General features: G+C 44.4%; 1 protein-coding gene across 1 annotated transcript; it reads left to right on the forward strand.

The window, feature by feature from the left end:
* The first annotated feature begins 15,877 nt into the window (after positions 1–15,877).
* On the forward strand, positions 15,878–24,419 carry tent5bb (terminal nucleotidyltransferase 5Bb). The gene is made up of 2 exons (XM_080859647.1): positions 15,878–16,358; positions 22,638–24,419. Exons 1-2 carry the CDS (start codon positions 16,203–16,205, stop codon positions 23,661–23,663), a joined length of 1,182 nt encoding a protein of 393 aa, XP_080715773.1. The 5' UTR covers positions 15,878–16,202; the 3' UTR covers positions 23,664–24,419.
* Positions 24,420–26,447: the final 2,028 nt, after the last annotated feature.

A 26,447-nucleotide genomic window follows, 5' to 3' on the forward strand; every position in this document is an offset into this window, starting at 1 on the left:
CCCCCTTAGGGTTGCTTAATGCACAGAACATAAAATCTTATCCGAGCCTCCATCTTGAAGCAGCTGCAATCAATATATATATACACAATATCTGTGTGAGTGTGTGTATGTGTGTCTGTCTGTATCTGTGTGTATCTGTGTGCGTGCCAGCAGCTGCAAGCACAATGTGTGTGTGTGAGTGTTTGTCTGTCTCTCTCATTCTCTCTGTGTGTTTGTGTGTCACTATGCCTGTCTGTCTGTATCTCTGTTCGTGTCAAAGTATTCTTTTTAGTTTTCATGATGCTCTGTGACCCTCCAGATTCAATATCGAACAAATACTGGAACATTTGACCAATCTGAATGCATTTTTCCAAAAAGGAAACACAACAGGTATCTTAGTGTTAAAGTTGAAGCAATGAAGTTAGTGTTTTAGTATTGCATATATAGAGTGGGAGCCCTTTCATTGAGTTCATTCAACTCTCATATTCTTTTAAGAAAGGGAAATAACCACAATGAAACCTCTAGTTCTCAAGTTATGTGTCTTATCTTAATGTACTGTACTGTGTGTTTTAGCTTTACTGTGCTGTACATATACTGTGTACACAGACACACACACACACACACACACACACACACACACACGCACGCACATATATACAGTATATGTATGTATGTAAGGCAGTACAGAAATCTTTCGATTGTAAAAACCCAGATGGCCTTCTAGTTGCAATGACTCATTACTGCATTGTTCCATACGGTTGACTTTCTCGCACCCCTGCTGGTGTTCTTATCTCAATCACTTGTCTCTGGTTTTCTCCCAGTGCTTTTCCATGCAAGGGCAGGAACATGGATTTAAGAGTACTAAGTGTGATATTGAATTAGAAGATGATTTCTTCTTTTGTTATTTGGGTTAATTTGAATGGTCACAGTCTGGACGGTACAGTGGTCTCAGTCCTGCAGCGGAATAGATAGTCTTAACATGGATCTCAGAAACATGAGAATTCTGGTCACTGTGGGTTGTAGGTAACCCCCCTATGGAGGTAACAAACACCCTCTTTTGGTCACAACCCCCTCTGTTTGTCTATGTGACTCTGTGTGATCCCTATCATAAACATCACTGTCCATTTGTTTCATTTATTATACCAGATGCAGGGCTAAATCAGAATCAGAATCAGAATCAGAATCATGTTTATTGGCCAAGTACATTTTCATATACTACAAGGAATTTGTTGTGGTGTTTAGTTGCTCTCAATGTACTTTAACTGAAAATGTGCAATATATGAAATGAAAATGAAAATGAAAATGAAATTGGTATTTAAAAAAGCATTCTGGATCAATTGCTATTCACTAACGATATGCTAGTGGCTAAAACTAACGAAATCTCTTGAAATGTGCTGACTTTGACATTGACTTTGACAAACTAGTTACTCAACAACTGTCCTAACACAGTCAAACATCAAGCAAGTGCAACACAAGACAAAGCAAGACGGCAAATAAGCTACTTACTAGTTCGGCAGACAGTAGAAAGCCGGGCGGCGTTAGGCAATCTTACATTTAGCGGTTATATGACTATGGACCCTGGTATGGCAATGGCACGGAGGCGATTCTCCATATTAAAAGTCATTGTAGCGCCCCCATTTTTTTCAAGATGTGCTTTTCCTAACCCTAAACCTGAAGTATAATTGTTGCCTAGTGTTTCTTTAAGAGGGAAGATAGTCAAAGGACTGGGAGTATTCTGTTGCCAGAGCCTCCTGCCTGATGTGTAGGCATCCTCTTTTGAGCAGCCAGGTATGTTCATATTCTCTGAATGTTTGGATGTTTCATATGTTTCTTTATATTTGTACCTATGTATTAGATTATTCACTTTAGGCTCGTTTGAAAATGTTACTGTATACAGTACTGTGCAAAAGTTTTAGGCAGGTGTGAAAAAATGCTTTGAACTAAGAATGCTTTGAAAAATGTAAACAATAAATGTTTATTTTTTATCCATTTACATGGTAAGACTGAGCACAGCAACAAGACACAACGTAGTTATACTGCATCAGCAGGGTCTCTCCCAGACAAAGATTTCAAAGCAGACAGGGGTTTCAAAATGTGCAGTTCCAGCTCTTTTGAAGAAGACGTTGAGGATCGTAGACGCAGTGTTCAGCCAAGGAAACTTAATGCAGCTGATGAAAAACACATCAAGCTTATTTACCTTCGAAATCGGAAGATTTCAAGCAGTGGCATCAGCTCAGAACTGGCAGAAACCAGTGGTACCCAGGTACAGACATTTACTGTCCGGGGAAGTCTGGCCAGAAGTGGTCTTCATAGAAGAGTTGCAGCCAAAAAGCTCTATCCCGACAAGGAAACAAGGCCAAGTGACTGAACTAAGCACGTAAACATAGAAACTAGGGTGCAGAAACATGGCAGAAGGTGCTCTGGACTGATGAGTCAAAATGAGAAATATTTGGCTGTAGAAGAAGGCAGTTTGTTCGCTGGAGGCTGGAGAGAGGTACAATAATGAGAGTCTGCAGGCAACAGTGAAGCATGGTAGAGGTTCCTTTCCAGTTTGGGGCTGCATTTCTGCAAGTCGAGTTGGAGATTTGGTCAGGATGAATGGTGTCCTCAATGCTGAGAAATACAGGCAGATACTAATCCATCATGCAATACCATCAGGGAGGCGTATGATTGGCACCAAATGTATTCTGCAGCAGGAACATAACCCCAAACATACAGCCAATGTCATTAACAACTATCTTCAGCTTGAAGAAGAACAGAAAGTCCTGCAAGTGATGGTATGACCCCCACAGAGCCCTAATCTCTACATCATCAAGTCTGTCTGGGTTTACATGAAGAGACAGAAGAATTTTAGGAAGCCTACATCCACAGAAGATCTGTGGTTAGTTCTCTAAGATGTTTGGAACAATTTACCAGCCGTTTTCCTTCAAAAACTGCGCAAGTGTATCTGGAAGAATTGATGCTATTTTGAAGGCAAAGGGTGGTCACACCAAATATTGATTTAATTTAGAATTTTCTTCTGTTCCTTCATTGCATTTTGTTAATTTATGAAGAATTGATGAAAATAAACTGTTAACACTTCCATTTTTGAAAGCATTCTTAGTTTACAGCATTTTTTCACACCTGCCTAAAACTTTTGCACAGTACTGTATATAACCTGACTTGGGCAGCCGTGGCCTACTGAGGGGCAGCCGTGGCCTACTGGTTAGGGTTTCAGGACGGAAACCGAAGGGTGGCCGGTTCGATCCCCGACCAGTAGGAAAAATGTGGGTGGGGGAAGTGGTATACCACTGCTCTCCCATGCCCACATCCACGGCTGAAGTGCCCTTGAGCAAGGCACCTAACCCCTATCACTGCTCCCCGGGCGCCGCCAATGGCAGCCCACTGCTCCGGGTTAGTGTTACTTCACTGTGTGTGTGTGTCACTTCCCTGGATGGGTTAAATGCAGAGGTTAATTTCAGAGTGTGTGTGTCTACACCACCTCTGTCATAGAGAGGACTTTCACTTTTTTCAAATACATTTTGATACTCTGACCCACTGAGGGTCTTCTTAACTAGGCAACGCTGTTTCCGCAATGACTGGCTAGGATTCGTTCCAAACGGAAAAGCAGTTAGGTAAGTCTTGAGGTTCCTGGCTAATCACCTGGGCTAGACACACTGCAACAGAACTGTTATATTATATATCATTCAGCGGTGGATTTCCGTCCAGCCTCTGCACTGGACCGAAGGGTTATACTGACATCGTACAACAGCCTGGCACTCCTGGTCCCTGAGCCAATTTAGTCTAACATGCTGGTTAGCCCCGTAACAGCCCTGTAGCCTCTGAGTTAAGGCCCCTGCTTGCTTCTGCGTTGGTGTTACGTTGTTGCGCAAAATTTACTCATAGCAATTCATGCTCCCTGAATGGTTGCGGGTAATGCCGAGCAATTCACACCCAGAACAATAGGCTTGCGTAAAAAATGGCGCAAGTATAGAAAAATCGCCCGACGCATGCAAGACCTAAGAAGTCGCACAAGGGGGCGCAAGGGCCTCTTGCACTTGCGCTTACACTTACGTCTCTGAGCATAAATCAGCCTTTAGTCTCCAGAACTAGTAACAGGTTTTGTCCGTGGAATATGCCAAAAGATAATAATTGGCAGTGCCAACATTCTGTGCAACACTATTCCTAGAAGAAACCAGTTATTAAAAAGTAAGAGGGGTATTTGTCAAAACAGATTGTAGGCATCCAAAGACATTACCCCTAGGTCGGCCTACCTAACGGGTAGCAATATAACATTAAAACCCAGGAACTAAGGCTGAGTTCCTAATTGAGTGGAGTCAGAATAATTACATTTAACAGGGTCCTTTAATAAATATTATACTTCGGCAAAGCACAGAGAGACGAACATGCAGAAACCTTCGGCCACTACCAGTTAAGCCATTGGACTGGGTTGGGAACGTTGTTCCTGCCACGTTATATAAACACAGCAGGAACTTTTTATCATGCTCTGTGGTTACACATATGTTTATGAGTGATCGTTTAAAATTCAATCAGAAACTGTCCAAGGAAATTCAAGAAGGGAATAAAAAGGACATTGCATTTCCAAGAGGATTAGGTGCAACTAAAATGCTATCCACATGCACTATGTACTGAGCGTGCTAACGCTACTACTACTACAACTCTCAAAACTACAACTGCCACAACTACAACTTCCACAACTAAAACAACTACAACTACAACTGCCACAACAACAACTTCAACTAAAACAACTACAACTACCACAACTACAACTGCCACAACTTCCACAACTACAACAACTACAACTACCACAACTACAACTGCTACAAGTAATGATTGGATCAGTATGCACTTAATTCTTGGACGATGAAATTCACACCTTTGTTTTATCTCAGCAAAACAAAAAGAAATACGAACAGGAACAATTACAGCAGGAACCACCCACATAGCAAAATAGATATCCATCCATGTCCGAAAGGCGATCTGCTTCCTTGTAGTCCCTGACACACATCACTTACTTATTCACACTGTGCATACCTCACGCTCGCTCTCTGTACCACAATAAGATGCAGATCTTTAACACCAGAAGAAGCTTTTCAATGGAGTCATTCTATTATCAAAACGCTGGACAATTTCTCTGTCTTGTCCAGCAATTGTCTTTAAGTGACAAACATTGACTTTTGCAAACATCAACTAACCAAAATAAACACACCCACTCTTCTCTTAAGCAATGATTGTACTGCAGGCCATCTGTATGGTTTGGACGGTTTGTTACCCGAAACACTACCATGGAGATTTGAGTTTGACCTCGTATTTCCCAGCAAGGACAAACAAGCAAGCTCTCTTTCCTGTAAATCAACATGGCACCTGCACTCTCCTAATCTCCACTTTCACGAGATGCATATTAAATAACGCCACATGAAATTAATTCAGCCCACTCCAAAGGTGGGGTCAAGACGGGGATTACGCCGGATTTTATGACAAAGCTGTTTGGTTTCGGATGGTTTTAATTAAATGATAACGGCCCTACGTATGGTTGGATGCTGTTGTCATAACTTGGAATGAATGAAAAGGGTCCGGGGATGTTGTTTTCCAAAGCAGTTATAAACTGTGTTGAAATGGCATCATTTGAGAGTGGAAAAATGAGCAGAGAGATGTTTTTCTGCCAAAGCTGATTTTTACACTTAGTTTAACAAAACTGTAATGCAGAAGCCTGCCAGGGAGGCAGAGCATGGGTGCTGTTTGGTCAGGCTTTGGGACTGCGTGCCAGATATGAGACCACATTAATCAGACGTGGTGTATTTTGAACAGACTTTCCCCACAACTGTATTCAGTCAAGATTTGACTGACTCTTAAGCTCAGATTTTCTTTCAGCTGTCAGAGCAAGGATCTCTCTGTCTCTCTCTCTCTCTCTCTTGGATATCTCTCTCTCTCTCTCTTTCTCTCCATATTCCATTCGTTCACTCTGCTCCCTGCTGCCTGTATATAATCTGAAACCTCTGGCTTTTGCTGTGGAGATTCAAAAGGAACATTCCAGACCTGACTAACACACACACACAGACACACACACACACACACACACACATACACACACATACACACCTTAAATGCCTTGATGGTTTACATTAATAGTTGGAATACAGACTCATATGTGTCTGTGGTAATCATTTCTTTCAGGACTGGAGCCGAACGCTTCTCCAGTTTCCACTGCTTTCATGAGTATGGGCGGTTGCGTAAGAGCGCCGCTGAATGTAAATAGCAGGAAGAAGAAGAAGAAGAAGGAGGAGGTGAGTGAATGAGTGAGTGAGTGAGCGCGCCGAGCAGGGCAGAGAGGAGCAGCTGGCTTGGGCCGCGTTAGAGCCTCCAGACGCAGGGTGACATAACACTCGTGCTGCAAAGAATTCACACCGCGTCCATGGGGGCCAGGCCCTCACCATCGGCACTATTCTGGGAATGTGGGGTTTTAACGGGGCGCCTTTCTTCTCTGGTTTCTCCCCCCCTCCGCTACCTACCTGAGACCTCTCACACGTCCGGTGAAGGCAGCACAGGGCCTCACGGTTCGCAGAGTTCAGGGAAAGTCGTCGCTTCAGCGCTTTTCACTTTCTCTCCTTCCTTACGGAAGATTCTCAGGCATCCAGCGACGGCATTCACGTTTCTTTTTTTTTTTTCCAGTGAGCTGTCTTTAGAAATGCAATGCTCGCAATGTTTGATTTATGATATAACTTTGTCAGAATTATACATGATCCTCTTTTAGTTTATAGAATCCTCGTTGTGACGGTTTTAATCATGAAAGGCTGCATTCAAATAAAGTTGACTTGACTTGTTTTTGGTTAAAAATAAATAAATAAAAAAAAATTTGTATCATGTAATATCAATCAAACTGCAGTTGGGCTGTTTTGATTTACTAAAGAATAAAATAAAAAGTTAATTCAAAATTAAGTGAATAAAACTGGAAGATTTGTGAAATTCAGAAAAATGGCAGTTTGTCTGTTCTTGTAAATGAACTCTTTGAATATTGTACATGATGGGTGTATGTGTACACAGCCTGGCCTTAAGTTTGCTCTTACTCCAGTATCAGAACCTGCTACCATTGGTTGCCAAGTCCATGTTCAGCAGACATTGTGCTGATTGCTCAGACAACAGCCAACACAGAAGAAAAACAAGAAACTAATCCGAGGCAACACAGCTGAGAAGACTTCGGCTGCTTATGAAAGCATTTTCAAGCGGGCGGGAATGCAGCGGAAGCATTTCCCTTACGTTGTTTTTGCGAAGTCATGTAAGAAACATTTCTGAAGAAGTACAGAAGAAGTACAGAAAATTATCGAGAATGAGGGCCATTGTGCTGATTGCTCAGACAACAGCAAACACAGAAGAAAAACAAGAAACTAAATACAATGGCTGCCAGAAGCATTGGTGACACACTGATGACCTGCTCTGTTGATATCTCAACTGGTTAAACAAGGTGTTAGTATGGCTTGGGTTTAAAGGAGCACTCCAGTATTTTTTTTAACCTGGGCCCTTTTTTCCCTTCTTTCCGGGTCCAAATTTGTATGAGGGAAAAAAAAACTATTAAAGCAGCACAATGGATCAATAGCTATTCGCTTACGGTATGCTAGCAGCTAAAACTAACGAAATGTCTTGAAATGAGCTGACTTTGACATTATGACAAACTAGTTACTCAACGACTGTCCTTACACAGTCAAACATCAAGCAAGTGCAACACAAGACAAAGCAAGACGGCAAATAAGCTACTTACTAGATCGGCAGAAAGTAAACAAGTCAGGCCGGCGGGCTGCGGCAGGCAAAACTACAGAACGCACTTTTATGCCTATAGACCCTGCTATGCCAATGGCACGGAGGCAATTCTCCATATTAAAAGTCATTGTAGCGCCGCAATTTTTTTTAAGCTGTTATTTTAAGGTTAAACTGCTTATCCTAATCCTGAAGTATAATTGTTGAAAAATGGGGCTTTCAAATCGGTCCAGGATTTAGTTAGAAAGCTATAACCAGTAACCAGCAAAATGGCTGTTGAATGTAATCAAATGGGGCAAGCATTCACATCAAAGTAAACCAATGTTTTTTTTACCACTTACAGTCTCATAATCTTTTCATAAGTATGAGACAACATGGAAAGGATCCCTAAAGAGATAGACCAGTGTCTGTTTACCTCAGTATATGTAAAGAAACTGTAGAAAAGTTCCCTGCTTCCAGACTCACCGTGTGAACTTGTGAAGCAATGTGTATGATACAAATACATCTGGTTGGCCGTATAGCATTTTTCTGTGACTGTTCCTGTAAAGCAAAAATATAAAAGGTTATACTGGTAACTTGTGTATGTTTGTGTATACTGTGTTGTGCTAAAATGTCCTAATCCTTCCAGATCACATCCTATGGCACTCTTATGTGCCTATACACAAAGTCCCCCTGTGAAACCGCCTAGACCATTTATATTGCTGATATTCCAGAATGCTCTAGAACCCAGCCATTCTAGAATGATCTACTAGACCATTTGACTTCAGGCCAGTATACACAACTGCGAAGCATGTTTTTCTTTTATTCCACAGTAACAAATCAACTGTTCTCGTGGGGTGTCCTGGGGTATGTGTACAAAGATAATGAATAACATTTACAAATGTGAAAGAGAGAGAGAGATGGTCAGTGTGTGTGTGTCTGTGTGTGAGGCTAAGTATGTGTTCCTGTGACTGTTTGTGTAAGAGGGAGATCGTGAGAATGTGAGAGTATGTAACTCTGTCAGAGAGAAAGAGAGAGACACAGTGTGTGTGTGTGCGTGTGTGTGTGTGTGAAAGAGAGAGTGCAGTAGTCTTAGCCAGAGGCCGACCAGCTCAGGTTTGTTGCCCAAGCCTAGATCCCATTTCAGCTAAAGCTGCCCTCCAACTGGAGCTTAGACAGACTTCCTCTATTCTACTGTGCGTGCATCCAACAACGCCAGGACAACCCACCCAGCCCCACAGCTCCTGTGTCACACTCGCTCTGCAACAGCCATGCCCTGACACACACACACACACTAACACACACACACACACTAACACACACACACACACACACACACACACACACACACACACACACACACACCACACACACTACACACACACACACACACACACACACACACACACACACACACACACACACACAGCACGTGGGGGTTTGGGAGGCGGGATGTAGCCACGGCTGAACCAGGAAATACAGTCTAGTCTAGTCGCACTCAGACACACCCTGCAAGCTCACAGTCCTATTCGATCAGTATAAGAAAGAAGATGTGCGTGTGTGAAAGAGAGGAACTGAATGCCTTTGACTTGTGTTCCAGCCTAACTCTAGACAAGATCTCCATTGTCCAGGGTTGACATGTTCCGTGGCATTCTCAGAGGAAGTTGCTGTGTCACATCACTATCATTGTGCTGTGAGGTGATTAGCTCCCATCCTCACATATCCTCACCACCCACTACTGTCTTCATCACACACCCTCATGAGTCATGACCCACTACTGACATCCTCACACATCCTCACCACCCACTACTGACATCCTCATGACCCACTACTGACATCCTCACCACCCACTACTGACATCATCACCACCCACTACTGACATCCTCACCACCCACTACTGACATCCTCACACATCCTCACCACCCACTACTGACATCCTCATGACCCACTACTGACATCCTCACCACCCACTACTGACATCCTCACCACCCACTACTGACATCCTCACCACCCACTACTGACATCCTCACACATCCTCACCACCCACCACTGACACCCTCACACATCATCACCACCCACTACTGACATCCTCACACATCCTCACCACCCACTACTGACATCCTCACACATCCTCACCACCCACTACTGACACCCTCACACATCCTCACCACCCACTACTGACACCCTCACACATCCTCACCACCCACTACTGACACCCTCACACATCCTCACCGCCCACTACTGACATCCTCACCACCCACTACTGACACCCTCACACATCCTCACCACCCACTACTGACATCCTCACACATCCTCACCACCCACTACTGACATCCTCACACATCCTCACCACCCACTGCTGACATCCTCACCACCCACTACTGACATCATCACACATCCTCACCACCCACTACTGACATCCTCACCACCCACTACTGACATCTTCACCACCCACTACTGACATCCTCACCACCCACTACTGACATCCTCACACATCCTCACCACCCACTACTGACATCCTCACACATCCTCACCACCCACTACTGACACCCTCACACATCCTCACCACCCACTACTGACACCCTCACACATCCTCACCGCCCACTACTGACATCCTCACCACCCACTACTGACACCCTCACACATCCTCACCACCCACTACTGACATCCTCACACATCCTCACCACCCACTACTGACATCCTCACACATCCTCACCACCCACTGCTGACATCCTCACCACCCACTACTGACATCATCACACATCCTCACCACCCACTACTGACATCCTCACCACCCACTACTGACATCTTCACCACCCACTACTGACATCCTCACCACCCACTACTGACATCCTCACCACCCACTACTGACACCCTCACACATCCTCACCACCCACTACTGACATCCTCACCACCCACTACTGACATCCTCACCACCCACTACTGACACCCTCACACATCTTCACCACCCACTACTGACATCCTCACCACCCACTACTGACACCCTCACACATCCTCACCACCCACTACTGACATCCTCACACATCCTCACCACCCACTACTGACATCATCACACATCCTCACCACCCACTACTGACACCCTCACCACCCACTACTGACATCCTCACACATCCTCACCACCCACTACTGACATCCTCACCTCCCACTACTGACATCCTCACACATCCTCACCACCCACTACTGACATCCTCACACATCCTCACCACCCACTACTGACATCCTCACCTCCCACTACTGACATCCTCACACATCCTCACCACCCACTACTGACACCCTCACACATCCTCACCACCCACTACTGACATCCTCACACATCCTCACCACCCACTACTGACATCCTCACACATCCTCACCACCCACTACTGACATCCTCACCTCCCACTACTGACATCCTCACCTCCCACTACTGACATCCTCACCTCCCACTACTGACATCCTCACCTCCCACTACTGACATCCTCACCACCTACTACTGACATCCTCACCTCCCACTACTGACATCCTCACACATCCTCACCACCCACGACTGACATCCTCACCACCCGCTACTGACATCCTCACACATCCTCATAACCCTCTACTGACATAACAGCAACAGCACAGCAGGAGTGCAGGATCAGTGTCATGAAGCTTCTCTCAGCCCACAGCGCCAGGATGGAGTGGAAGTATAGACTGGGGACTTGCTGAGGTTAGACACACTTTATCAAGGTTGGCATGTTATAACTGAGCTCCCTCTCTGGTTTCAGTGCTGTTTGTCACAAAACACACACACATTTAAATGATTTATTTGAATCCACCAATCATATTCTTTACAGAAAGGATTCAAACATTTCTCAGAGGTTAGTGACTCATGGGTACAAGAAACATCTCCTACACCAAACAGCAAGACTACCTATAACAGCTGATACAGAGCAGAACTTGACTAGTTGTTTGGATTGCCTCTTACTAAGTCCTGCCAGTCGTAGCCCACTGACCGAAAGCTTATGGACATGCCCCAGACTTCCAAATATCAATACTACCAGCTTACATGTGTAGCCTAGGTCTCTTATCTTAGCAACAATGGGCTGGTATTTGGTAAGTTTGTCAAGGAAGGCTATGTCCATGTAGAGGTCATTGACACAGGCTACCTCAAGGATTATTACCTCCCTTTTAACCTTGTCACACAGACACACACACACACACACACACACAGATTTGCTCCCTTATTGAAATCTTGTTGAAGTATTCATGTTGCAAATTGTAGCAACAAGTACATCAGATACTGCGCTATATCACTGAAACGTCTCGTACACTACGGCCATTCCTGTCACTGCAGTGAACCGTGTGTAGCACACTTCATTTGACACACGCAGTTATATAACTTTGATGTTTCTGAGTCATGTGTTGCCATAACGAAACTGAAACTAATGGGGACAGCAATGTGTGAAACTCAACTTGAAGCAAAAGGTGATAAAACATTTCAGAAAACACTGAACGCCCCCAAAACTAAACCAAACAACAAATACTGCTTACAGAAGTGGTGAAATCTACCTAAACAGAAATGAAATACCTCCTATTTATTCCTCAAAGAGTTTGTGCATATGTGTGTGAGGGAGAGCGAGACGAGACAAGGTGTGGCTATTAAATAACGAGACTATTATTACAAGAATGCATGGGTATAACACGTTATCTCATTCTAATTGAATTACAGCATTAGTGCAGCATTATTTAAACACCACACCTCGTATAGACGTGTCTTAGTCTTTGTGTCTGTGAGTAAATATACTCTTCAGAGGTAAGCATGCATGCTTGTGTGTGTACTGCTTCAAAAATGCTTAGACACAAAAGAATGAAAACGTACGTCAAACACTGAAGCAACATACTGAGCTGTGTAAGACACATGACCTTTTAGTTTGTCATTAGAGACTAAGGATGCCCATCCTCTCTGCGTTATGGGGAAACTCTCTCCATCCCTCCCTCCCTCCCTCCATCCCTTCCTCTCTCCATCCATCCCTCCCTCCCTCCCTCCCTCCTGCTGATGATGGCTGTCTACTTTATTTCTCTCCCCCTGAGGGATCGCAGCGGTGTCGTCCCTGCCGTGTTTAAAGCCCTGGCCCTTTGCCATCAGCCAGCAGGTAGCTGCCCATTTGAATAGACGCAACACCACTCCCAAGTGTGCTGCTGCTCGGGGGCGTGACGGCGTCGGTCAGGTCCGTCTCTCTTTTTCTCTTTTCCTTTCGGCACCGTAGTGCAATGCAGGACGGCCGCCATGTCGAGCCATTGAAGGCAGCCAAAGCGTGACTAACATGACCTGGAGGATCTGTGTCTCCTTGTCTCACATTCTTACCTCTTCAGAGTGTTTCTCTCGTCTTCTTTTCAGGTTGTTGACGTGCCTTTGGCCGCCCCTCAAAGAGTACACATTACACAAAGGCCCTTATTTGCCTATGTATTTGAAACCTCTTAGAAATCCTGTGTGTGTGTGTGTGTGTTTGTGTGTATCTGTGTGTGTGTGTGTGTGTATCTGTGCGTGTCTCGAGGTAAGCTCTTCATTCAAGTCGATGTAGATGCGGTCTGTGGAAAATACGATCAACGTTAGTCAAGCACACTATCACAACAGCACCCCCCCCCCCCCCCCCCCCCCCCCATAGGTTGGGCGGTAATATTGCCAGCCAACCAACACCAGCATGCTCAGACCAGGGTTACCACATAATGCCTGGAAGCCTGTCAAGCACAATACATCCGAGGCCTGTTAGAAGTGGTTGGTTGGAAGTTGTTTAGTACAGATAAGAGGACAATGGAGACCCCCCCCCCCCCAGCTTTTGGTTATTATTAGAGCGTTGACGCAGGTAGCTCATCACATCACTGCTGTCTACCTTGCCAACGGGTCGCCGAGTGGCTGAGAAGGAGATGCGGTTGCTGTGGGAACTAGACACTAGACCTTTTTAATGCCAGCCTTTTCCCGTCCGCTCTCTTTCATATTAACGCCCCGGGCTGTAAACACCTGCGTGGACAAAGTGTGAAATGGCAACACAAACACACAGAGTACACACAATAACCTCAGGGGGCGGATGTGTACCCTCAGACACTTAAACTTTATATGTACTTTCTCTTTCTCCCTCATCTCAAGAGACGTCAATTACCGATGACACAGACGCATAACCTCTTGCTAGATATAATGGACCTGTTGTTATATACAGCAAATAAGAAATGAAGAACTTTAAGATCGATCAAAACATAAATTCTGCTGTATGCAATTGTCATTGGAGAGGCAACAAATAACCATTTTCTTTGTCGATTACGCCAAATGGTAACATTGCAATTGTAGAGGCCTCCATTTAGGTCCATAAACAAGGCTACATGTGTCATTACATGAATTCCAACCTAAATAGAGTACAGTAGAAAACAAGTTATTGTAGTACAAAAGAAGGACACGATTGCACACCAGTATTACTCATATAAATCAACCTTTTAAGTATGTTAAGAAGAAAAAGGCTTCAACTATTTTAAACAAACTCTGAATTGGATTAAACATACTTAATGTCGATGTCTATGGAAATACGTCTGCAGACTTTATTGACCTAGAATGATGGCCTTCCATACTACAGCTGTTGAAATACACTAAAGCGTGGAGAGTTACCCGTCAAGTCCTGTTAATGTGGTGTGATATTTTGCCGTCCTCGTGGCATGGCATGAATGTATTGGGGCAAGCTGGCCCAGATGAACGGAGGCAGACATAAAGATTTCTCGTTAAATGGCAGGGTCCCATCTCCCATGCATTGCACAATCTCAGGAATGCTGTTAATTGGCCAGTGTAAAGGCACACAAGGGAGATCTCATACAGACATAGCACACACCACAACGGTAGTCAGATCCACTAACATAAGTGGAGCTAACTATTGCATCAAACATCAAATACACACAGATGAAATAATAAACAGGAACTCATGCATAATAGGGGCAATAATTCACAGCTTTGACATTCACATCAGCATACAGAAGCGCTGCTGTACTCCTAAACGCTACAGGAATATATTTTCAAAACACCATCCCTGTAGGAAACTCAACTATCAGTATTTCGTTAAAGTTGGCATATGTGATGATAATTCAAGCATATGAAAATCTTTTCTTGGTTTGATAGGCCATTTATTTTCATTCATAGACCTCTACATCTTATTGTCAATTGTAAGTCGACAGATGTGAAGAACGGGGAGTGGAATTTCCACCTTGGGCTATAACTCACACATTCCCAAAATCTTTGCCTAGAGGCTTCAAGGACACCACAGACATGAGATCCATTTTTAAAAAGACTATCGCCTTGGATGCCCTTGTGTTTCCACTCTCATATGTCCTCTGTCCTCCCTCCTCGTTCTCCTCTGGCAGCAATTAGAGAAATGAGACATCCTTGATGACGTCACACTTCAAACAATTTCCAGGTTAGGGGCTCGAGGACAAAGGAAGCATGCACATAACTGTACGGGATGCACCTTATATGCTCTTGCTGATCTTCACAGTTATAGCTCTTGCTGTGCACACGTAAGTCTTACGAACACATAGGTATTCATTTTTCTTGTGATTTTCATCACTTCCCTATTCGAAAAATCGTTGCAACATGCCAAACATAACATTTCATTTCACATCAAATCACTTTGTGAAGGTGTGTGTGTGCATATGTGTATGTTAACTGTAAGTGAAAACTAGTTCTGCAACATAAAAAGTAGTAAACAGCTTCCCACCCAGGAAAAGGCCTACCAGAGAAATTTGATTGGGGAACTAGTGCAGATACAGAACTCTTTCACATCCTTTGAAGAAGGAAGTGATAGAACATGTTAGACCACAGATGACATTCAAATAATTGAACTGCATATATTTTCCATATATTTGATCTCCCTGTCGTTAAAATAAACAAACACACTGTGAAAAGTGAATTGTCAATTCAACTGAATTGTCAATTTGACATAGCCTACATGTCGTCTGCCACTGCAGCGACCAATGAGCATATCATAAATGCTGACGCAGAAGACGTGGGCGTGTGCTTGCGGGCGTCTCTTCTTATGGCTGTTTGACTATTCATATACACCTCCTCTCCTCAACCAATCGCTCCGTTTCTGTCTAACCCAGCTCGCTTAAAGCCTTTGCACGCGCCGTCTAAGGCAGTTTATGAACAGAAGGTCCAGCGCGAGGTGGATTGGGAATACAAACTTAGTTGCACACTTACTGTTTTCGACGGTTCTCATCATCCAATAATTCTCGGGTTCGCATACTTTTGTGGTCAGCGGGTAACAGCAGTTGCACATTTGTTTTTTCTTTGTTTTGACACAGTAAAGCCTAAACGTTCTACAACTGTAATGCGTGTAGAGGTTTAGGATGTTAATTTCTCCTCTTGATTGAACTTAAACTTCGTCTACCGCCTGTTGTTAGTTGTTGCTTGAGAGTGCCTCCCCCAGTTTTTAGAAGTCTATTTGACAGTTGCAAAGTTTTCACGCGATAACCTCGCCATGTCCTCCGGTGATGCCTCGGAGCAGAGTCGGCGATTCTGTGTGTTGTCGTGGGAGCAGGTGCAGCGACTGGACTCCATCCTCGGAGAGAGCGTGCCCATCCACGGACGTGGAAACTTCCCCACACTCTCCGTGCAGCCCCGGCAGATCGTCCAGGTAAGCTAGAATGACGGATAGCTAGAATGACGGATGCGTTGCTGTTAAAAACATGTTAAGAACATTTGGTTTCCAACAGCTAACGCACCAATATACGTACCGGCTACCACAGTCATTTGGAAAACTGTGTTAAGATTGATGAAGAAGATTTATGAAGAGACAGATAATTGCGCCGCCGGCAATTAGACTCTGCCTACTCTTAAATGTTTACTCTTTGAATGTATGATGCGTGCAACAGTGTTGAATAATTTGATAACTGTACAGGGAGAGAGAGATAGATGGTAGAAATGCAGTGTAAATGCTCTCTAATCGCATCTCATTTTATAGGCGGAGATAAGATAGGCTGGACAAAATTCAGTAGTTCAGCGCAATTCACCGATATACTGCCTCAATAATCGATTCTTTATTCTGCCTTGAGGTGGAACGTAGCCTGTTTTTATACATCAAACGTGCATTTAAAAAAAAACTGAAGCCGCCAGCAGTGCTGTCGTATAAATGTCAAATAATATCCTTAGCAGTTCGTTCTTGGTTTAACTACGAGTTTTATTACATTTTAATTCAATCAAACGTGCGATAGACATTTATTGAACTATGTTTAAGACTACCAAAGTCGTTCAGATGATGTAATATGCCAATTAAACACTTTCCACTGTCTAATTCTTGTGTTGACACCACAGTTTAATTTTTCAGAGCAATTTTAGGGGAATGATTTTTACGCACGCAAAGGGAAAGAGTGGCAGATTTATACTGGTCTTCGTTTTGGGATTTTGGAGAACTTTCTGATCGAGAGCAGGCTTACTAAAGAGCCCATTTCTGTCTTTCCATCTCTGGTTTCATATTCATCCCGTCCGAAATCACAACTGTTGCTGTGAGCTGTTTATTGACATAGACTTTCCAAAAAAAGAGAAAGGAATGGAACGGAACTGTCCAGACCCATACACTGCCATCTGCATTAAGCATTAGCAGATTCTCTCATCCGTTCGCTTCCTTCCTCTGGAAAGCTAGTGGAAAAATGAAAACGGCACCAGACCTTAAACCTTCTTCCCACGACGACAGCATTTTTTTTTTTTTGGTGGGGGCGTAATGGAGACAGAGTTAAGGGATGCTGGGGTTGGGGGTGGGGGGGCTAGTGGCTGGAGAGCTTTCAATGGGGATGTTTGTTATGGCTTGACAACCCACTCATTTGTGAATGACATCTAGTAGCAGTGCTGCTTCATCCCTTTTAGAAACCCTGAGAGTTGTACTCAGGTCTAACACCCTGCTGCCTACTGATTCAACAGCCAACAGAGCTCATCCCCAAACTAACAATCCCACAGCGATGGAGGGGTTCGTTATAGTATAGTTCTTCATGCATAGGGACATACCTGTGGTTTTGCAACGGCCAAGTACAATTTATCAGCAGTGCCTACTCCTTGAAGAAGTACCTATCTGGACTAAAACATCAAAGATGAATGTGAATGCTTCAGTAGGGTTATATTTGTTAGTGTGACTTGTTCCCATTTTGTCTGCACTGGTACACCTTCACTGGAGTGCTGAAAAGACCGCCTCTCGTGTTTTGATTTTGGTATTTTGTTTTGGTAAAATTATTTTGCATAATCTGAACGTTAGAGGGGGATAAAATCATTTTAGTGTTCTAAACACTACAGATTTAGGCTGATATCTTTTATACCTTTGTTTTTGGCTTCACCTAAGCACGTAAAGCATTAGGTTTAAGTTCCAGTTTCTATTACTTTCACCAGACTCCATTCTCTTGGCAGGTAGAAGTGCCTTGTTTTTTTTTCATTCGTTTTTTGTTTTGTGGTGCGACGGTAAATCTGGATTAGTCCTTCTCGTAACAGTAGACTTGTGGCTCGGGGTTGAGCTGACATGGTATCGCTCTGCTGACAGAGGACCCGATGCTGGTTGCCCCTCTCTCCCCCTTCGCTTTCCCCCTCTCTTTCCCCCTCTCACTCCCTCTGTCTCTCTCTCCCTCCCTCGCTCTCCTTTTCTCTCTCTCTCTCTCTCTCTCTCCTCTCTCCTTCTCTCACTCACTCTCTGTTTTTCTCTTTGTATCAATCTCTCCTCCCCTCTCTTTCTCCCTCTACTTCTGTCTTTCTCTCCCTTTTCTGTCTATCCCTCCCTCTCAACCTGTAAACTAACTCCTCAGGCGGTCCATTGTAGTCGACAGTGACTGACAAGCCCATTCCACACCTCTTCAGCAGGCTGTGGGTAAACAGGTTGTTCTTACCATTGTATTGTATGCCTGGCAGACAAAAAAACATACACCACAATGCCTCTGAATTTATGTAACACAGTAGCTACCTTCTACTCTGCCAAATGTAAGCTACAATGTGTACCAGGGTTGATGTTGACATGACCACCCAACCTTTTGGAAAAGTAAAGGAAATACCTATTAAAATTTTAAAAAACTTGAACTTGAAAAACAATTACCTTTTTTCTCCACTGACCGCTGTGCCTTTCGATGATGATTGTTTTGGACCCGATGCCAGCCAGGGACCAATAAGCCTCTCATTCATTACAGCTGGTCTTGGCAGAACCACGGGCGACTGGCTGCCTGAAGCCCCGTATTGGTGTCTGGGGGGCAGTGTGGCTCCAGAACCGCCTGGCCCGTCTTTCCCGTGAAAGAAGCCATAAAACGGAGTGTTAAAACAGCCCCCAACAATTATGCAACAAATAAAACATGCAGGAAAGCTATGCCGCTCCGACTCGAGTCGGAAAACAGACGGCGCGGAGGGGTGTGATTCGCCAGGGCGATGTCAACACCAGACGGTCTTGTCTGTTTGTGGTTCGTTTCACGAGTCTCTCGCGTGCAGTTGTCGGAAGTTCGCTCCCTGTTACCCAGGTGCTTTGGCCCGACGGAGATATTACCACATGTGGACAAGTGGACAAGGCCAAGTGTCAGGTTCCATCTTTGTTGTTCTCCTTCTGTCCAGTCCTTTCCAAAGACGATACCACCTCCCCTGCATTGCCAGTTCTGTATATTTATTTATGCGTTTATTTGAAAAGGGACAGTGTACATTGATAAACATTTCCCAGAAAATGTAAATGCACTGGAATTAGCTTGGTTAGCTAGTTTTCATCCGTTGTCCCTTGGCATGGCATGACTGAGAGATATGAAAATAAAAGAAAGAAATAATAATACAAAATTATATAATTAAAAGAAATAATATAAAAATAATAATATAGCAGGGCCCAAAAGGGGAATGCTACGGTGTACCATGATTGGGGCTGGGAGTGTTTTCTAGGGTCACTAAGGTGTGTAATCAGATTCAGAACAGGACTATTACACACAGCAGATACCCAGTGATTACAGACTCTCTTATGGTCCATCTGTTAACGTCTCTTTGTTTTTTTCATATTTGTACAGTTTTATGACAGTCACCATCTGGTTGAAGGCCTGGCATTCCCAATACAAACACACTCCTCTTCAGAAAACCTGAGGCATGGATGACAGTCGGGTGCTTTTGTTTTGTTGGAAATCCTATTCCTTGTAATGTCATCCGCGTAATTGATCCCCTTTGAAATTCCAGCGTTTATAAATTGACCTTTCGTTTATGTTGGAACTATGTTCTCACTCGATGTCTCTTTTACGATGATGTGTCATTTTTCAGGGTAACTGTTTTTCCAGAAGCTGAGCAGTTCCTTTTTTTCCACCTACGTACATCTCAGAAAAGAAAGAGAGCGGAAGAAAAAGATCGCTGTGTGTGTGAAGGCTCGATTAATAACTCAAGATGGGTCGCTAGTACCAAAGACTGTCTGTTCTCGGAGCCAATGACATTTGGACACATTCACGTCAGGCTTCTAACACTGGCTACCATAACTCAGTGATTGCGTAACCGTGGCAACAGAGTGTCCAGAATACTCACATGGAACCTCGGTACAAGTAGAGAAGAGAAAAGAGGAGAGGATAAGAGAAGAGATTGCAGGAGAGCAGGAGACAGAGGCGAGGAGAGGAAAGGAGTTAAGGTAAGGGCAAAGGAGTTAACGGTAGAGGAGTAGACAAATAAATGTGGGGAGAAAAGACCACAGGAGTGGATTTGGGAGTAGAGGAGAGGAGAGGTGAGGGTGACATCAGTCCAAACTTATGAATGAGGAAAGCGTCCAAACGCTCAAGTGTTGGCAGTGCCATGCTTCACTGGCACCCGGGCTATTGAAGCTCTAATGTGCCCAAAGTTGGCACGATTCCTCGGTGGGGCCTCTGCGCTCCCACTGACTTGGCTCGTCTCAAGGGCGACAGGAGAGGAAATACAGCGTAATTTGTTAACTATGTCGCCGGTGAAATCACACACATTGGGAAATGGGAACGACCGGAGGAACACTTAAACTAGTTCCCCGCTGGGAGACGCTTGTCCTCTTTTTTTCGGGGAGCGAGAGGGGGCCAAGTAGAACCCATTCACCTACTGAATGTGTCTTTGTGTACTGTGAAATGAATAAGTGGTAGCTTCTTGCTAAATGTTCTATTCCCACTAAGCACAAACTATACGCAGCAAATGCAAGGCAAAATAAAACCAATGGAAGCCATATCGAGAGTGTTTATTTAATGATTATTAGTGAAAATGAGAGGGATGCTTAGTGTAGCACGTGCCTGTGAAACTGTGACCCATTTGTGTCAAGCCTACTTCTTCCTACATTTTTCTTTGGTGTCAAGCCTTCTCCGCCCTCAAAAATAAATGGGCGGGTGGTCGGATTCAGAAGGATTTGTCGTTAGTGGACCAATCACAGCCAAGGGGGTATCCAACTCTCCTCTCCGACCAGCTCTCCGAGGGCTCTCCGAGGGCTCTCCGAGGGCTGGGATGGGTGTTAACACCTGGGTGAAGGTGTTGCCAAGGCGTGCCAAAGTGTCCCTCTACGACCGAATCGGAGAAGTAAAAAACGGCCTTCAGTCTCAGTTGGAATGTGCTCAGTATAAGGTTGCCAGGATCTGTTGGATTAGCTTGATGGAGATCAGTCAGCCTTTCAAATGGTCAGGAGGTGTATCGGTGTCCAGAAATGATGTGTGACCTGGGAACTGAACTTGCATTTGAATTAAAGTTACTGATTGGCTGGTGTATTTGGTCATTTAAATATTACTGAACCGATGGGAGAAGCATTGGCAGGTCAAAGGAATGGATCTTCAAGGATTGGCCCAGTTATTGGTTAACTGAGAATGATGGAAGAGTCTAAAAGTATAATAACGTCTTTCAAGACACGAGTAGCTTTACATTTAGCATCTCAGAAATACTTCTGAGAAATACAGCTTCTGTTGTCAAATTAAAAAGTAATTTATAAGAGACCATAGGAAAGATACTCGATATGAGACAATAGTAAATCTAAAAGCAAACTGGGTTGATGTGATGTCAAGGCCAATGCATCCACAGAGGGTTCTGCAAGAACACTCTTTAGGTCAGATGGAGGTCTTCCAGTGAAAATGGAAGTTCTCTGAGTTATCCTTTCCAAGGGATAATCTTTTTGCTTAGAAGGAGCTCAGACTCGGCTTGGTAAAAAGATATGGCTTAGTCTTTTCTTCCATATTGACTTAAGGTTGGACCAGGTGTGTGTGTGTGTGTGTGTGTGTGTGTGTGTTACCTCCCTTATATTACGAACTCTTGAGTTGACAAGGACAAGACATTTCTCGAAGCTCAAAGTTTCTTTGCTCTCGTTCCCTGCATAATAAAAAAGTTAAAAGCCCTTTTCACTATACCATACTTTCCTCTCCCTTGCTTTACTTTGATATAGATGGAAAGGTTCCTCGAAATTCTCATTTGAGGCTCTCCGGTTCTGCTGGTTATAAATTCTCAGCCTGGAGCTGCTTTTCACTGAACCTTGTTAATTCCCATCCTATTACAGTGAGGGCCCATCATGCAGTTACTGCACTTGCTGTCTGTCTGGCTGCCAGAATCCCAAGTGCGTTTTAAATGACACCATTATTTTCCATGCTATTTTTACGTTTCATGCCACTGTCTGTTATTTTGAATGATGTGCGATTTGTAATATGGGTCTGAAATAGAAAACTATAATGGGCATGTGGGACAGTGCTAGCAGTCTACAGTTACACTGAATCAGATCAGAATAATAAAAAAAAGGCATATCAGACTGGAACATCGGAACTCGTTTGTCTTTGTGTGAATGCTACATTTCTTTATTGCGGAACAGTAAATGAATGCGCATTTTCAGCTATCTTATTCACTTGGAAATGATGCAAAAGGCATTAAAGCAATGGATCCCTTCAATGAGTCACACAGCACATACTTATCCTGTTCCCCTCTCCCTCTCTACCCTCTCCCCTCTCTTTTCCCACAGGTGGTCCGGGCGCGACTGGAGGAGCAGGGTGTGACGGTCCGTGACGTGAAGCTCAATGGGTCAGCGGCGAGCCACGTGCTGCACCAGGACACCGGCCTGGGCTACAAGGACCTGGACCTGATCTTCGGTTTGAACCTGAGCGACGACAAGACCTTCCGTGTGGTGAAGGACGTGGTGCTGGACAGCCTGCTGGACTTCTTGCCGGCGGGTGTTAGCCGTGACCGCATCACACAACTCACCCTCAAGGAGGTCTACGTGCAAAAGATGGTGAAGGTGTGCAACGACACGGACCGCTGGAGCCTGATCTCCCTCTCCAACAACACCGGCAAGAACGTGGAGCTCAAGTTCGTGGACTCGCTGCGGCGGCAGTTCGAGTTCAGCGTGGACTCCTTCCAGATCGCCCTGGACTCGCTGCTGTTGTTCGACCGCTGCTCTGAGACGCCCATGTCTGAGAGTTTCCACCCGACCGTGGTCGGCGAGAGCATGTACGGTGACTTCGAGGTGGCGCTGAGCCACCTGCGTGGCAAGACCATCGCGACGCGAAGCCCGGAGGAAATCCGCGGCGGAGGCCTGCTCAAATACTGCCACCTGCTGGTTCGCGGCTTCCGCGCGGACTCCGAGGCGCACATGAAGTCGCTGCAGCGCTACATGTGCTCGCGCTTCTTCATCGACTTCCCCGACATCGGCGAGCAGCAGCGCAAGCTGGAGGCCTACCTACAGAACCACTTTGCCGGAATGGAGCACAAGCGCTACGAGTGCCTGGTCATGCTACGGCGTGTTGTGGATGAGAGCACGGTGTGCCTGATGGGCCACGAGCGGCGCCAGACACTGGCACTCATCTCCGCGCTGGCGCTGCGGACGCTGGCCGAGCAAAATGCCATCCCTGCCGTGCCCAGCATCACCTGCTACTACCAGCCGGCGCCCTACGTCCGGGACCTCAACTTCAGCAACTACTACGTGGCGCACGTGCAGTCGCCCGTACACAGCTACAGCAACAGCTACCAGACGTGGCTGCCCTGTAGTTGAGGAGAAGGACTCACGAAAACTCAAGAAAAAAACAACAACGGAGAAGTACAGAAACAAAGAAGGAGAGAAAAAAAGAGTGTGTGTGTGTGTTTGTTTGTGTGTATGTGTGTGTGTGTTTGTTTGTTTGAGAGAGAGATGAATGAAAAGCAGAGTAGAATGCTTTGAAGCTGTAAGTTTTCGTCTTGTAAAAGAGGGGTTATTGTAGGGGATTCAGTCCATGTGTAGCAATGTGGAACTAAATTGTGGGACCAAATGAGGATGGAGAAGGCAAAAAAAAGAGAGAAAAAGACAAAAAAAAAAAAGTTTATGTTGTTTTTTTTTCCTTTCCAAATCTTCGTCACCCACCCCACTAAGTTATAAAGATGAACACTGCTGTAAATTAGAATCGAGCCATTGTTGTGTCGTTTCTTTCTACATGTTCTCCTAAGATGTTGTGATGTACAGAAAGAGGAAGAGAAATCAGTGAATGACCCAGTGTTGGGTGCAAAGGGACAAAGCTAAAGCACTTTTTTCCTGCCTTCTGGATATGTGTAACGTTTATCAACATGTACGGTTGCTTTAGCAAATGTATGTAAGTTCTATTCTATAGATCGCTCCATCTTTGAGCGAGAGAGAAGACGGGTCAGAAGACCAAGTTCTGTTCTGACTATGGTTGCATTTAATCTTATTTTTATTTGAAGAACTGAGGACCAAAGAATTTTCCTTGTAAAAGTGGAATGTTGCTTTTGTTGCCTCCCAAGTGCCTGAGACCAACCAACTGACATGAGAAAACTGTGTACATTATTTGTATGTAAATTAAAAAACTGTCTTAAATTTTCAACCCTCCATTGCAACTCTATGGTACATTTTTCAGCTTCAAGGGATTGGGTTCATTTTACATTGCGAGATATTTAAAAACCATGAAGGTAAATGCTCGGACTTGGGCTGCCATTACCTCACACACATGTGCGAGTAGACGTAATTTAAGCTGAAGACTCAGGAGAAATGTCCCCACCACTTTTTTGCAATCGCCATTTTCATCCCCACTACTTTTGACAACAGAAAATTAAATGCAACCACAATGAATAGAAAGCTTCTCAAACAAAGTGCTTCATCACAAGTGGATAGATGATACATTGATAAACGAAAATGATTGTTGTGTGTCACAATGAAGCCTAGCTATTCTTTGATAGCCTATATGCCTTCGTGCCAGTGTATCATGTGGCCTGCCATCTAAAATGCATGCTTTTCTATTGAAAGTCAGAAACGTTATGTCTTCTTCCCGTAGTGTGCTTTTAAAATGCTCTAGCAGAGCTTATGAGTGTTGCTACCATCTCCGTTTTTGTTTGGCTTGCCAAGTCCAAAAAAAGAAAGTGTCGCAGCGCTACGAAAATCTAAAAATCAAATAGTGGAATTTGGTCTGATGACACTAGCAACTCTGGCAAGACTAATATCTAACTAGCTGTCTACTAGTTCAATCATGTCTAGCATACATTGCTCCACAACTGAAATAACAGTGGACCCAAGTGTGTGATACGAAGATAAGACGTTTATTATCATTAAGTTTGGCTGTGTTTGGTTGGTCACTTGCAATGCATGCGCAGCAAGCCAGTAACAGCTAGGTTTTTTTGACACAATGCAGCAGTTGAGGTATTTTAATGCTAGGCTCATAAATGTCTGTGGCTTACTGTCTCTGTTGTGAAGTGCGTCGGGATTTAATGTTTGGGCGTCATCCGTGGGCTTTAACTTGGTAAAGCATGCACTTGTGATAGGGTTTTACTGCTCACTTTGCAGTTTTATAGAAATGTACCCTCAGATACTGAAGTTGGGGGTGCAAAATTACGCCAAAATCTCCGGATTTGTTATCTCTCACTAGCACGTTTGCTATAGTTTCGGGGAATGAGGTTCTCACTACAGTAGTTCTGTATCTTCTAGCAACTAATGGACAGAGCCTACATCCCACCTGTTTTGAGTATGTGTTAACATTTTCGTTTCAAAGCCCTACACAATCCTGGTGACCAATGACATTTGGTACATATGCATTTAGGCTACCCTTATTGTAATAACAGGCAGGCAAAGCAATAGGCTAGTGACAAGTAGGATCATGTCAAATTACCATCTCTGTCTCCAGCACTTTCCTACCAAGCGGGCGCCCATGCTGATGTGTCCTTGCCTGTCAGGATGAAGAGGTTTCTAAAGCGGCCTTCCAGGGGAATGCTAATAGCTTAAAGTCTCATGAAGCAAAGGTATTAAATCTGTCAGATTGCGGAAATAGTATTTTCTTTCCCTCTCGCCCTTTCTCTATCTATCCCTCTCTTTTCCTGGCACCCTTTTACTGCTGTCTGTTTCACATCTTTGCTGCCATTTTCTCATTCCCCCCCATTTTTCCCTTCATGGCTCTTTACTCTTGCTCTCTCTCTCTCTCTCTCTCTCTCTCTCTCTCTCTCTCTCTCTCTCTCTCTCTCTCTCTCTCTCTGTCGGTCTCTTTCTCTTCTTCATGTTGCCTTTTTTTGTCAGTGTCTTGAGAATGAGGTCCACTCAGAAGCAGACACATCAGACAGACACACACACACACACACACACACACACACACACACACACACACACACACACACACACACACACAGACACATATTTGCCCTTATCCTCCATCTGTTTCTTAAGAGCTCAGAGGACTACTGGAGCTACGTTTGAATTACTTGTATTCAGTGGGGATTGCGGATGCAGCTGAGGACCAGCTGGTAGAGCAGGGATGTGTGTGTGTGTGTGTGTGTGTGTGTGTGTGTGTGAGAGTGTCTGTGTATA

The sequence above is a fragment of the Sprattus sprattus genome (assembly GCF_963457725.1).
Source record: "Sprattus sprattus genome assembly, chromosome: 20".
In the NCBI taxonomy this organism is placed as follows: Eukaryota; Metazoa; Chordata; class Actinopteri; order Clupeiformes; family Clupeidae; genus Sprattus; species Sprattus sprattus.